This window comes from Carassius auratus, unplaced genomic scaffold, assembly GCF_003368295.1.
Source record: "Carassius auratus strain Wakin unplaced genomic scaffold, ASM336829v1 scaf_tig00011381, whole genome shotgun sequence".
Lineage (NCBI taxonomy): Eukaryota > Metazoa > Chordata > Actinopteri > Cypriniformes > Cyprinidae > Carassius > Carassius auratus.
In genome coordinates this window covers 105,881-119,901 of record NW_020524198.1, presented here as the reverse complement: position 1 = coordinate 119,901, position 14,021 = coordinate 105,881, and the positions used below count along the sequence as shown (strand labels likewise).

Sequence of the window (14,021 nt, the reverse complement as noted above, 5' to 3'; positions counted from 1 at the left end):
TAAATGGTTTCATAAAGAACCTTTAACATTCAAAGACAACATATTATGAAAAGGTCAGAAAGAGATTGTTCTTCAAAGAGCCTTTGACTGAATGGTTCTTTGTGGAACCAAAATTGTTCTGTAAAGAAACTTTTAAGCTCCTTTATTTTTAAGAGTGTATGTCTTTCACACTTTCAGTCTGTTTTTCTTAATTAGTAAAATTTTTATAGGAGGAGTTGAATCATGTAGACAACAGGTTAAGTAAAAATATAAAAATTCAATAGCTCATAAATATAGCAAAATGCTCCTCTTTATAGTTATTTTTTTAGCAGACTGATGAGCTTATGGACACCGAAAGGTTACTGAGATTAATATTACATTGCAATGTTATCAAGCTTTACTCGTTTTCCGCAGTTTGAAAGTGTTGTACTGTAGAATCTCTCTTATAAAATAGCCTACCTTTTGATGTTAATTCATGTTCATTATGTACTCTTTTAGTAATGAGCAAGTTATGATAGGTTCACGTGCTGCTTGAACTGAGGCACTACTCAAGTTCGTTATTTCAAATGTAGGCGCGCGGTATGCGTGCGTGCTTGTAATGGAAGCGACACGCTAGTTTTTTTTCCAGGCGCGTCCGCACCGCATCGAGTTAAAAACATCTCAACTTTTCAGAATCCCAAAGCGCACCGCAGATCATATGACAAGAACCAACCAATCAGCTTCATCCTTTCCAGTACCAACGTTGAAAGCTCAGCCAAGATGAAGGAACAGCTGATCATAGCTTTATTTGGATAGCCAGTTTTAAATAAATTTAGTAACAGAGCTACTGCAAGCGATTTTTAGTGCTGCAAATCCGTTTATCCTTTGCTGAAATTTACGCGTCTTCATGGAGAGAGCAGGTCATGGTTGCTTAACAATGGCAGATCCCTCAGGAGCGCAAGAACCCAGAGGCTTTTGGAAAAAAATCAGAAAGCGGCGCGCCTAGCATTTTCCACGCGTTTTTAGGAGCAATATGTGAACGGCCCCTTAAAGAGCACCAAAACTGTATTTGGAATAATTTTAAAGCTAATACTTTGTAAATTAAAAAGTAACAAAGCACAAAGCTTTTTGCGATTTACTGGAGGGCAAGTGCACTTCAAATGAAGTTCATGCATTAACAGAACACAGCATGGACTAAGATCTTGTTAAGAAGAAGCCTTATGATTATAAACTGTTAACGAACTGTTAACGATATTGCCAATATCCACACAGATGACAGCTTTACCTGTTGTAGTTTGTTCAAGTTATGAAAGAAATAGACGCTGTTTTTCTGCACTTTCTCTTCAAGTCTCCATTAGTCCTCTCTCACGCATTTATCAGGTGTGTGTGAGCACTGCTGCGCGGCACATGAGGACTGTTTAAAACTCTTTTTCCCTCTAAAACTTCAATGCGCATTCTCTCAATGCGTGAACATAACAAAAGATATGAATGCAAAACAATCAGGAAAAAATGCATTACATGCAATTTTTTAAGAGATAACATGTAAATACATAGGCCTAGTCGCCAGTGGCGACCTCAGCAAAAACTTCACTCGCATTTTAATATTTATGGTCGCAAATGCGACCGTTTTAGTCGCAGTTTGGAGCCCTGTGCATCTATAAAGCTAGTGGCCCCAAAACACTTTTCTTACAAAGATAATACTTGAAGTGCAGGATAAAACTCTTGCTGTCTTTTGAGGTGCAATAAATATCAAAAGTTATGTACGAACACCTGTCTGTTCTATTCATTTCAACTGACTTGTGAAAACTGCTAAAAAAAAAAAAAAAATCAGTAACTTTTTTTTATTACAGTAACGCAAATAGTTACTTTGCCTGGTAACAAGTTACTTTTATTATAGAGTAATTCAGTTACTAACTCTTGGAACTTTTTGGAACAAGTAATGAGTAACTATAACTAATTACTTTTTTAAAGTAACGGTTCCCAACAGTGCTGGCTCTGCACCCATTTACCTAAATTTGCTACTTCAGACTTATATCCCCTCTAGAAGCTTGCGTTCTGCAAGTGAACGTCACTTGATTGTGCCATCCCAAAGAAACATAGTCACTTTTACGGACTTTTAAATTAAATGTTCCCTCCTGGTGGAATGACCTCCCCAAGTCCTTAGCCATCTTTAAGAATCGGCTTCAAACCCATCTCTTCCATCTTTATTTGACACTCTAACTTTAACACTCACTATTCTAATTATATTCTTAAATATAAATAACTACCTTTCTAATCGTTTTTTGTATTCTATTTTCTTTTCATTTATTATGCATTTGTGTGTGTGTGTGTGTGTGTGTGTGTGTGTGTGTGTGTGTGTAAAGACCTCTAACACTAGCTTGAACTATTCTTTTTTTTTTTATTCTATCTGTTTTCTTTTTATTATATTTTTTAAAAGCCCATGCTACGTGTACTGTGTTAACCTAACTGAGAATTGTTATAGCACTTATATATCATTGCTCTTTTTGTTGTTTTTGATTGCTTTCACTGTCCTCATTTGTAAGTCGCTTTGGATAAAAGTGTCTGATAAATGAATAAATGTAAAATATTATATGGTTTTAAATGAGGTGTCATAGACTAAGTTATGACTAGACATAAATAAGTTTGTATGCACAGACGTCTGTTGTTGGCGTTTTTGGTAATTTTTACAAGGCTTTTTTAATAGGGTTCATATCAATATCGGATTTATATAGTATCGACCGAAATTAAGAAATATATTGTGATATAAATTTTGCCCATATTGTCATACTGCGGTTGTATTTGTAAACAATGGCGTCTATATTGCTTATCAGTCTGAGTCCGATTGAGAGTAGAGAATATTAATGAAGAGGATCGCACAGAACCTGTGCAGGCATGGCTCTTATTGGTGTGTTTGTTTCTTGTCTCATACTTTTAGATATGCTGTTATTTGTACATGCTACTGCTTCTGTTAGCTTTTAATATACGGTTGTATCCTGATTAAAGCTTAAAAACAGCACCGCAACCGTGCGCGCATCCATGTATAACACTTCTCATTGCTTTGTGAAAATAAAGTTTGTTGGAGCTGATCTGACAATCTGAATGAGAGTGAGAGAGATGCAGAGCTACAAAAGGAACTGTATTAAGAGCCGCTGCTTTAGAACATTGATTTTGAAACTTGTGAATCCATCAGAATCGTTAGAAGATAAAATTGTGATTTTAAATATGAATAGATTTTTACGTGCACCCCTAGTTTTCTCTTCCTCTTCTCTAAAGCAGCACAGCATGGCTTCGCTCCCTTCATTAAATGTTCCTGGGGCCAGGGTTCATCTGGGTTCATGTATACGACCCGGGAAGTAACTCGTTGTAGTCTCTTCCAACCATTTTTGTAGGCACTAAACTGCCAGAATTTTTTTAAAATGTCAGCACTGCAACTGCAGATATTGTTTATGCTCAATAAGCAACATTGCACACTAATTAACATAAAAAAAAAGTCAAATCCCAATCAACCACCCCATTTGTCAGTAAAGCCGGTTCCCTGATTACCACTAAATTGCCATCAGCTGCGGTAATCAGGGAACCGGCTTTACTGACAAAATGCACATGACAATCGAATGCTATATATCGCCCATCCCTACCTTAGATAGAAATTTTTCAATCTACATACACCACGGGTCCCCTTACATGGAAGTTGCCAGCATGTTTGTACAGTAGCCCTAAATGGACAAACTGCTCTACAGAGCGCATTTTGTCACTTTGTTGTTCTTGCAAGCAAAACACTGTCACAATGATGAACAAGTACATTAACATTTGCAATAACATCGATTTATTGAATAATTAAGTATAATTCCTTAATTTACCTTTTGTAAAGAAATCTCATTGCTCTTTGCACCTTTAATTTCTAATGTTTTGATGTATGTTATAAACCATTATATGACAGCCACTTTTTAAATGAAACATAATATCATTAGATGTAAATACCTTTTAATATTTTAGTAATGTACCAATTGATAGGGTTCCCTGTAAAGCTTTAGCTGACTTTTAATTTTTCCTAAGAGGGATAATTCACCTAAAATCTAAATAAATATGATTGTTTACAGGACTTTGGAAATTCTGCTTAGGTTTCTGTTGTTGATGTATGTATATGTCCTCTCTAGGTCCATCCCAAATTCCACCGACAGTGTTGCGGCGCAAGAGCTGGAAGGGTTCAAAGGAATCTCTGGCCCCACAGAGACACAGTGCTCTAATGAATGATGTCATGATTTATCGTCCCAGTAGCCCTGGACCTCAAAGCGACCTATCACGGCCTGCTACCTTTCCTCAAAATCTTGCTGCTGGAGCTAGCGGTCAACGAGTGAATCCTCCCCTCCCACGGCAGGTGCGTAGCATCACTCCTCCTCCCACCTCATGGGACTCCAATCCCTCAACCAAGCGTTATCCTGGGAACTCGGATTACATGGTGCCTCAGCTCTCTCCTGTGCCTCAGGGGCCCCGCCCCGATGGCTATATAAACCCTCCGTCCCAGGCGCAGCGAGTGATCAGTCCAGTGCCTGTGGGTCGGCAACCCATCATCATGCAAAACCCCGGGGGCAACAAGTTCACCTTCCCTCCATCCTGGCCTCAGAATGGCAACATACAAAGTGAGTATGTGGGCATTAATAGCAGTGGTAGGCAGCCACTACCCCCTCCTTATCCTATGCACCCGACTAGCAGACAGAGTCCCACGGCCCAGCAGATGCAATCCAGCGCTCTTGCTATAACCTCAAATGGATCCAACCGCAATAGCCACAACCTTGATATGTACAACCTTGGGGTACTACCCCAGGTCAGACCTTCTGTGCAGCAGCCTCAAACTTCCCCTGGTCACAGCACCAATCAGGACGTTCCTTTGTCATGGCCCCACAGCATTCCGGGACGCTCCAACTCCTTCACCAATGCCCAGCCCAGTGGACGTCAGTGTCCATCTGTGCCCAACTCTCAACCTTCCGGCACGACTGTCACCACCATTACCCAGGCCCCCATTTTGCAGCCAGTGAAGAGTATACGTGTGCAGAAGCCAGAGCTGCACACTGCTGTGGCCCCTACACACCCACCTTATTTCCAGCAGCCACCGCTTCCATCCTCCGCTTATCAAGAGCCGTCTGCCCCCATGGCTGCCCCTGAAGTCCCGAGCTACCAAGGTCCACCCCCTCCTTATCCTACACACAGGCTACAGCAGCTACCTCAACCAGGGTACGACCCCAACCCTGGCCCAAAACCCAGCAACAAAGAAGAGGATGGAGTCGACAACGACACTGACAGCACCTGCTCCAGCGAGCGTACTGAGGGCTCGGAGGAACGTGAGAAGAAACAGATCACAACATCTCCCGTGCCGGTGCGGCGTTGGAAACGTGACGAGGAGCGCAAAGGGGACAGCAGAGTTCCCATGTACTCCCCGCAGGCTTTCAAGTTCTTCATGGAGCAGCATGTGGAGAACATCCTGAAGAACCACCAGCAGAGGATCCGTAGGAAGAAGCAGTTGGAGAGCGAGATGCAACGGGTTAGCATGCAATTCCTTTCACAGTGTTCTTTGCTGCTCCACTCTGCTGATTATTTCCTATTGACTTCTAACTTTTCCCATCTTTCTTCCATTATTCTTTCCTTCCCTTTTATTCTCCCTATTCTCCTCTTATTCTCCTCTCCTATCTGTCTTCCATATCTTTTAGTCTGTGGATCTCCTCCGTAAGCCTACTTTTTTTCTATGTGTGATCACCTCATTTTCGTAGTTTAAAGATTTCTTCTGGAGTAATCTTCACTCAAGAGTGGTAAAGTAAGACTCAATTAGTCATTTAGACAGCATGTGTATGTTCCTCGAATGTTCTTATGAGTTCCGTTCTAAAGCCTAGTGAGCTGCCTACCTAGACCACATTTTAAGGTGTCATAGGTGCTTGTATGGTGAGTGTGATTTAACCAAGTGCAACATGTTCGTTGATCAACATTCCAATCAACCAATCAGAATAGAGAGATAACTTTTCAGGAAATATCTGTTTTAGGCTTTAAATCAGAGTTAGGCCATCTTTAAAAATATTCTTGTTTGCCGTAACCCAACTGACCCTGTCAATTTAGGACCGACCCAATTTTTGTAAAGTTTTTTTTTTTGCTTTTAGTCCGACCCACTTGCAAATTTGCGTTAAAACCGACCAATTTTTTTTTACTCTTCAAACAACTAATACAAAAGCAACAAAATACTATTAATTATTTTTAAGTATTGTAAATATATAATAATATATGGCCTACATACAAATGAAGGCATCTTCTTTAATAAAAAAAAAAAACCCTTGACGTCATCCATGTTTACACGGATGTCACACTATGGCCTGTCCGTTCGCTTCGTCTCATTCACTGTCAGAGTCAACAGTTCGCGATTGGTAATGACTGCTGCGGCTGCAGTAAACTAAATGTTCCCGGTCTCTGTTCAAAGTCTGGTTCGGGCACCATAATACATCTAAATAATTCAATAAAACAGCTCGACACCGCTTTAACTTGGCACTTCAAGTTCTGGAAAAACTGTGCCCAGATCTTTTCCCATCCCTTATCACGTCTAGTCTAAAACCGTGACAGTGTCGACTGTCACTTTATGTTTGAAAATCTATTTCACGAATCAACCAACACAAGTCTCTCATTTGTTGGTTGCATTGATACGTAGCGGTGGATGCAAGTAAAACAGTATAACAGTACCTCATTTTTTTTTCTTCTCACCCGAAATTCATGCAATAAACTTTAATTTGTTTGTGGTCTATATAGCCTACATCAAAATTTATTTTTCTTTTTTTGACATTGAAACTTGAAAAAAAAAATATATATATAGACCGACCTACCGACCCTTTTTTTTTATTATTATTACTGTTACTGCAAACCAAAATATTTTTAAGGATGGCCTTAGGTGCTTCTACACCCTTGTTAATCAGCTATCATTTCCCTCTGATTTTAGGAATAAATAATGGGTTAGGTTTGGGTTAGGTATTGGGTTAAGTCTATATTTTTGAACAATAATGTTGATCCAGGAACATGTCTTACTAGGCAAAATCACAGCGAACGTGCTTGTGCATCACAAAGCCTGTTATGAAAGTCAGGCATTGTAATACCGTATTTTTTGGACTATAAGTCACTCCAGAGTATAAGTCGCATCAGTCCAAAAATACGTAATGACGAGGAAAAAAACATATGTAAGTCGCACTGGACTTTAAGTCGCATTTATTTAGAACCAAGAACCAAGAGAAAACATTACCCTCTACAGCCAAGGGTAATGATTAGATCATGATTAAAATCCAGTGGCATCCCTAGTGATGAGTGCCATTTGTGTGACACACAGAGTCGCTGCCTACGAAGAGCACTTCATATTGGCTGCTTCATGTTCTGTGATTAGGTGAGCTATCTATATCTTAGACATTAGACTGCGAGGCAGCTCACTGGGCTTTAGGACGAATCTACCGTCTTAACGGTTTCCTGCAGCTCTGTTCACATCTATGCCTATGTGGTGTCTGTCCTGATTTTTCACATTTTCTGCACTGATGGGTGAGTGTTGGGTAGTGATGTATATGAATGAAGCAAAGTACTACTCTTTTACTGGTAGATAAAGTATGTATTAGTTTAAACAAAATATTTAAAAAAGAAACGTACAGTACAGAATTTATTATATGATAGATCATATAAACCTGAAGTGTTCTGTGGGTGTATAGATCTTAAACCCACCTCAAACCTTGTATGTCATTGCTACTGCACCTGTGGTTAAGGTCCAGTTCGATGGGCTACTGGCTTTATTTGTATGTGTTTATGTGTAGTGTTACGATCCTACCATTTCAATAAAATGCAACCCAATTTAATTAAGATTTCAGGTTGGGTTCATGCCAGAGAAGTGACAAAAGCATATGAGATGCATACTTGTGTATTGAAATGCACGTGAAATGAAATCTAAATGGAAATATCAGTCATGCTGAGCGAAACAAACTACAGTTGAAATTCAAGCAAGATTGCAAATTATGTTTTCTATGTGATTTTGATCACTGTAGGCAACCCTGTGCATTGCATGTGTGGCTGTTTTTCAGTGCTGAATGCTGTTTGCCACAGTTGTGAATATTGCATGATTTAATGGTTGGTATGTTGTCTCAGATAATTTCAGAAGTTAATTTAATCTTTCTCTTTGTGTGTTGTGTGAGTGAGTTTGTCTGTATTTATGGATGAGCTTCTGTTTTGTGAAGGCTGTTGTCTTAACACGTGTTTTGTGTTCAGGTGGGACTCTCAAGTGATGCTCAGGAGCAGATGCACATGATGCTGTGCCAGAAAGAATCCAACTACATCCGCCTCAAGCGCGCCAAAATGGACAAATCCATGTTTGAAAAAATCAAGACTTTGGGAATCGGGGCGTTTGGAGAAGTGTGTTTGGCTCGGAAAGTGGACACGGGAGCGCTGTATGCCATGAAGACCCTCCGTAAGAAAGATGTCCTATTGCGGAACCAGGTGGCCCATGTGAAAGCTGAGCGGGATATTCTCGCTGAAGCTGATAATGAATGGGTCGTCCGGTTGTACTACTCATTTCAGGATAAAGATAACTTGTATTTTGTCATGGACTACATCCCTGGTGGGGACATGATGAGTCTTTTGATCAGAATGGGTATTTTCCAAGAGGACTTGGCTCAGTTTTACATCGCAGAGCTCACCTGTGCTGTGGAAAGCGTCCACAAAATGGGTTTCATCCATCGAGACATCAAACCTGACAACATCCTAATTGATCGTGATGGACACATTAAACTGACAGATTTTGGCCTGTGCACTGGTTTCCGATGGACTCACGACTCCAAATACTACCAAAGTGGTGAGCCTAACTGCTCGAAGGCCTTTTATTATAGTCAAATAGCTGCTTTACAAAATCTTGCCAATACTTCGCGCAATATGTCAATGCATTGCACACGTTAGTGTTAATGTTTATTACATTAGTGTTAATGGTGTTTACAAATAAGTTGCAATAGATATGAAAAAGAAGTGTCACCATTTGAAGTCCCGGTCAAAAAGCTTCCTTAAAAGTGAGTTGTGGCAAGGAAAAATCACATTCAGGTCTGACTTCATTCTGACGAAACAGTCATTTTTCACCATCACATCAAAGCGACTGTTAATATTTATAGTTCCTGAATATATTGTTGAATTGATAAAGGGCTTTGGTTCAGTCTTAAGATGTTTCTTTCTGTCTCTGTGACCTGTCAGGTGATCATGTGCGTCAGGACAGTATGGACTTCAGTAAGGAGTGGGAGGATAGTGCTAACTGTCGCTGTGGAGACCGACTGAAGCCACTGGAGCGCAGAGCCGCTCGACAGCATCAGCGCTGCTTGGCACACTCATTGGTGGGCACTCCCAATTACATCGCCCCTGAGGTTCTGCTGCGCACAGGTACGTCAGACAAGTGCCTGTGAACCGTAATAAAGGTTATTTATCAAGCACTTTTCATGCAAGCACTTTTCATGCAGTTACAAAGATTGCTTGATGAAGAAATACTATGTTTAGAGGTCACACACAAATAATATACTCCCTCGCATTTCATTCCAAACCTGGAAGACTTTGTCTTCAGATGGGATTTAAGACAAGATGTCCTTTTAGTAGCCTATAGCTTGGACAAAATGCGGTGCAGTTCTTTGTGAAATTTAAATGTCAAATAACAAAACTAAATCAGATAAAAAACACAATTCAAATATTTTTTTTGATTTATGATTGTTCAATCTATTTATTTCTTTTGTTCAATCCTAGGTTACACCCAGCTCTGTGATTGGTGGAGTGTAGGTGTTATCCTCTATGAGATGGTAGTCGGTCAGCCTCCTTTTCTGGCAACAACTCCTCTTGAGACCCAGATGAAGGTGAGAATATATGTTGGTCTTTTTGAGGTGGAAGTGTGTTTGGTCTCATCGTGTTGTAACACACATATGCAGCAGAGTTGATATTGGTCAGCGGATGCTGGCAGTCAGTGCTGTTATCAGCTTATGTGGTTGTGTTCATCTCAGGTGATAAACTGGCAGACGACCCTACACATCCCCCAGCAGGCCAAGCTGAGTCCGGAGGCCACTGACCTGATCCTGAAGCTTTGCCGTGGCCCGGAAGACAGGCTCGGGAAAAATGGAGCTGATGAGATTAAAGCCCATCCCTTCTTCAAACACATCGATTTCTCCACAGACCTGCGGCAGCAACACCATGCGCCTTACATCCCCAAAATCACGCACTGCACTGACACCTCCAACTTTGACCCCGTTGACCCCGACAAGCTCTGGAACGATGACGCTGACAGCAACCACAACGACACACTCAACCGCTGGTTCAAGAACGGCAAGCACCCCGAGCACGCCTTCTACGAGTTCACCTTCCGCCGCTTCTTCGATGACAACGGCCACCCGTACAGCTGTCCCAAGCCCATCGAGTGTGAGGATTCAGACGGGGAGGACGAGCCGGTCAACCCATCGAAGGGGTTCGGACCTGAGCAGGGGCGGGATTTAGTCTATGTTTAGTGTCAATGTGTTTGTGTGGGAGAAACTAACAAGAAATCAAAAGAAACCAGGCAGAAATTATATTTTATACGAGCATGAATAAACCAAGCCTGTGATGTAGGACCATTCATATCAGCATTGTGATTATTTTCATGACAAGTACATTTCAAACCTCAATTTTTCATTACTGTAATGCGAACAAATATAATCCAATAATAATTATACATCATAGTAGTATTATTTTTTTCCTGCTGCCTTTATGCTGGTGTGAAGAGACAATGCACGACTTTGCATTAGTCATTTTTATGTAATTAAAATTTTTACAGTAATGCAATTAAAATAATGAAAATGAAGGGATTTTGGGGTCAATTTTTTTTAATTCTCATGAACATGGCAACAATTTTAAATAGCCTAAAAACTGGCTGGTTTTTATTATGCAAAATACATTCTTATTTCTTTTGATTTATTGGTAACATCGGGGCATATTTTTATGAGACGCACCTGTAGGATGTGTTTTTATATGTTTGTGTGTATGTTTCTCTCTTCCATCTTTGGTGGTGACTGGTTGAGTCTGTCTTGACACTTTGTGCTGTATTTATTATTTTTTATTCAGGATGCACTTGTCTTGTGCCTTTTAAAAACGGAGATTCTAATGATGCAGTGGAGCTCTGTATTTTTACTCCTCTAATTTATTCAAAGACTTTTTTTTTTTTATGGTAGCTGAAACAAGTTGAGTATTTTCTTCCTGAAATAATGTCTTAATTTATGATTGTGTGGATTTGTTTCTCATTCTTACCGCCACACTCGGACTTTGATTCTATGCTTTCTTTCACCAAAACTACGAGGGAGATCATGTACGATGGTAAATTTAGCTGATTATAAGAGTTTCCCAGATTATACTTTGTAAATTGTTGCTCTGTGTATTTTTTATTTATACACATATAAACTGTATATATAAGTTATGCAGTGTAAACTAGTACTTTTCTCCCTGTTCTTAGTCCCAAAGGTTTAGGAAAGAAACCATGGGCTAGATCCTGTTATGTTTCACAGGATATGATGTTGAAACATGTTTTATATGGTACATATCACTACAGATCCGGAGCAGAACACATTTGAGAACCCTGCTCTGGTTTCTCTCTTTGTTATGAAGAGAACTTGCTGTGTCACTACCAAAGCCTTCTGTCGGTCTCCTGGTGTCACTGTTTTATATTTTTCTGAAATCTCTCAGATATACCGTGCATCTTATAATGTAATAAACTCATTTTCTTTGATTAAACTGGTTGTCTTAGACCCAGGAAAAGCATCTGTAGCTACTTTGATTGTAAATTTACCTTGAATGGGAGAGAAGATGGGGTGGTGATAAATAAATAAAAGCACAAACCACATATACTTCAGTGTCTAGTGTTTGTGACAAATAATGGTGTAATCATATACACAGATTCTTTTTTTAACAGCAGGACACATTAACATATGTGTTTATGTTGTAGTTGTTATGGTTAAAGTCACCATGAAATCAAATTTGACTTTTTTTTTTTTTTATGGAATGTATAATAAATTATTCTTGCACATTAATTTAATATTTGAAGAGTGGTTTATGACAATAGCCGTCTTTCCTTCCCGTTTGAAGTTGGAGTTAATATTTATACGTACTGTAGAGAATTTCACTACACACAATCAACAGTTCACATTCTTCTCTCTTGCTCTAGGGCATTCACTGATGACATCACTCTTCTGCTCACCTCTGACCTCTTTGGCAGCAAAGTCAGTCAATGTAATATAACAAAAAATATAACTAAGATGTAGTTTTTATATATTCCCCTTATAAAACTAAAATCCACATCTGATTGAGAAATGAAAATTGCAACACTTTATTAGATAAATCTAAGACATATAAACGAATAAACATAAACTAACGCACTCACACATTCACACATGTTGCAGGAAGATAGAAAGTTAGGGAAAGATGAGTTTAAGAGAATGGAAATATGGAATCCCAAGTTTACAGCAATACGTTAAATTGCATAGACATGAACAACCATCAATCACGTAATTTGCCCTCGCATTGAGTTCCTCAATGAGGTTAAAATTATATTAGATACACCAGTAAAGGTCACAGTCTGGAGGTTACTTGCATCTCCTGTGAAAAGGGAGTCCCCTTTGTTGTCCGATGTCGCTGATTGGCTGGAAGTTCAGTAGTCGTTGTGTGCGGGTTGAAGTTGAAACTCGACGTTACAAAACTTAACTCAGAACACGAAGAGAAAATTAATCCTGCATGTTGATTTATCTCCCTGTTTAGTTGGAGTTGTTACACCTCAGCGAGAACACTACAGTGCTTCATATAACATTATCCAGAGAAACAAATGTTAATGACAAATCCCCTGTGATGTTTATACTGTCTACTGTATACAGGCCATACAGACTTTATTTTAGAGTTTGCTGATTTTACATCCGAGTTAGTTCTGGCTGCAGATAAAGTTTTAATAGTTGGTGATTTTAATATCCATGTTGATAATGAAAAAGATGCATTAGGATCAGCAATTATAGACATTCTGAACTCTACTGGTGTTAGACAACATGTCTCAGGACCTACTCATTGTCAAAATCATACCCTAGATTTAATACTGTCACATGGAATTGATGTTGATGGTGTTGAAATTATGCAGCCAGGTGATGACATCTCAGATCATTATTTAGTTTTGTGCAATTCTACTTCTTCTTACAAATATGGTAGAACCATCACTTCTACCTCAAAAGACTGCTTTGTAAGTAATCTTCCTGATGTATCCGAATTCCTTAGCATATCCAAAACCTCAGAACAACTTGATGATGTAACAAAACCTATGGACTCTCTCTTTTCTAGAATTTTAAATACAGTTGCTCCTTTACGCTTAAGGAAGGTTAAGGAAAACAGTTTGACACCATGGTATAATGAGCATACTCGCACCCTAAAGAGTGCAGCCCTGAAAAATGGAGTGCAGTTGGAGGAAAACAATACTAGAGGTATTTCGTATTGCTTGGCGGGAAAAATAACCCTGGTTATTTATTCAATGACTTTATGAACTGCTTTACTTCTAAAATCGATACTATTAGAGATAAAATTGTAACCATTCAGCCGTCAGCTACAGTATCGCATCAGACAGTGCACTATAGACCCCCTGAGGAACAGTTCCACTCATTCTCTACTATAGGAGAGGAAGAATTGTATAAACTTGTTAAATCATCTAAACCAACAAGACCCTATCCCATCTAAGTTCCTAAAAGAGGTGCTTCCAGAAGTCATAGATCCTCTTCTGACTATTATTAATTCCTCATTGTCATTGGGATATGTTGCCAAAACCTCCAAACTGGCTGTTATTAAGCCTCTCATCAAAAAACCACAACTTGACCCCAAAGAACTAGTTAATTATAGACCGATATCGAACCTCCCTTTTCTGTCCAAGATCCTAGAAAAGGTGGTATCCTCACAATTATATTCCTTCTTAGAGAAAAATGGTATCTGTAAAGATTTCCTGTCAGGATTTAGAGAGTATCATAAATATCGTACTGAGACTGCTCTCCTAAGAG

General features: G+C 39.4%; 1 protein-coding gene across 1 annotated transcript in view; it reads left to right on the top strand.

Annotated features, from left to right (window-relative positions):
• LOC113073101 (serine/threonine-protein kinase LATS1-like) overlaps positions 1 to 11,842 on the top strand; it is a 28,460-nt gene extending 16,618 nt beyond the window's left edge. The window contains exons 4-8 of the mRNA XM_026246009.1: positions 4,113 to 5,494; positions 8,224 to 8,806; positions 9,193 to 9,375; positions 9,730 to 9,836; positions 9,981 to 11,842. Coding sequence (XP_026101794.1) covers positions 4,113 to 5,494; positions 8,224 to 8,806; positions 9,193 to 9,375; positions 9,730 to 9,836; positions 9,981 to 10,478 — 2,753 coding nt within the window. The 3' untranslated portion in view covers positions 10,479 to 11,842. The remainder of the gene's footprint in view (positions 1 to 4,112; positions 5,495 to 8,223; positions 8,807 to 9,192; positions 9,376 to 9,729; positions 9,837 to 9,980) is intronic.
• The last annotated feature ends 2,179 nt before the right edge of the window (positions 11,843 to 14,021 follow it).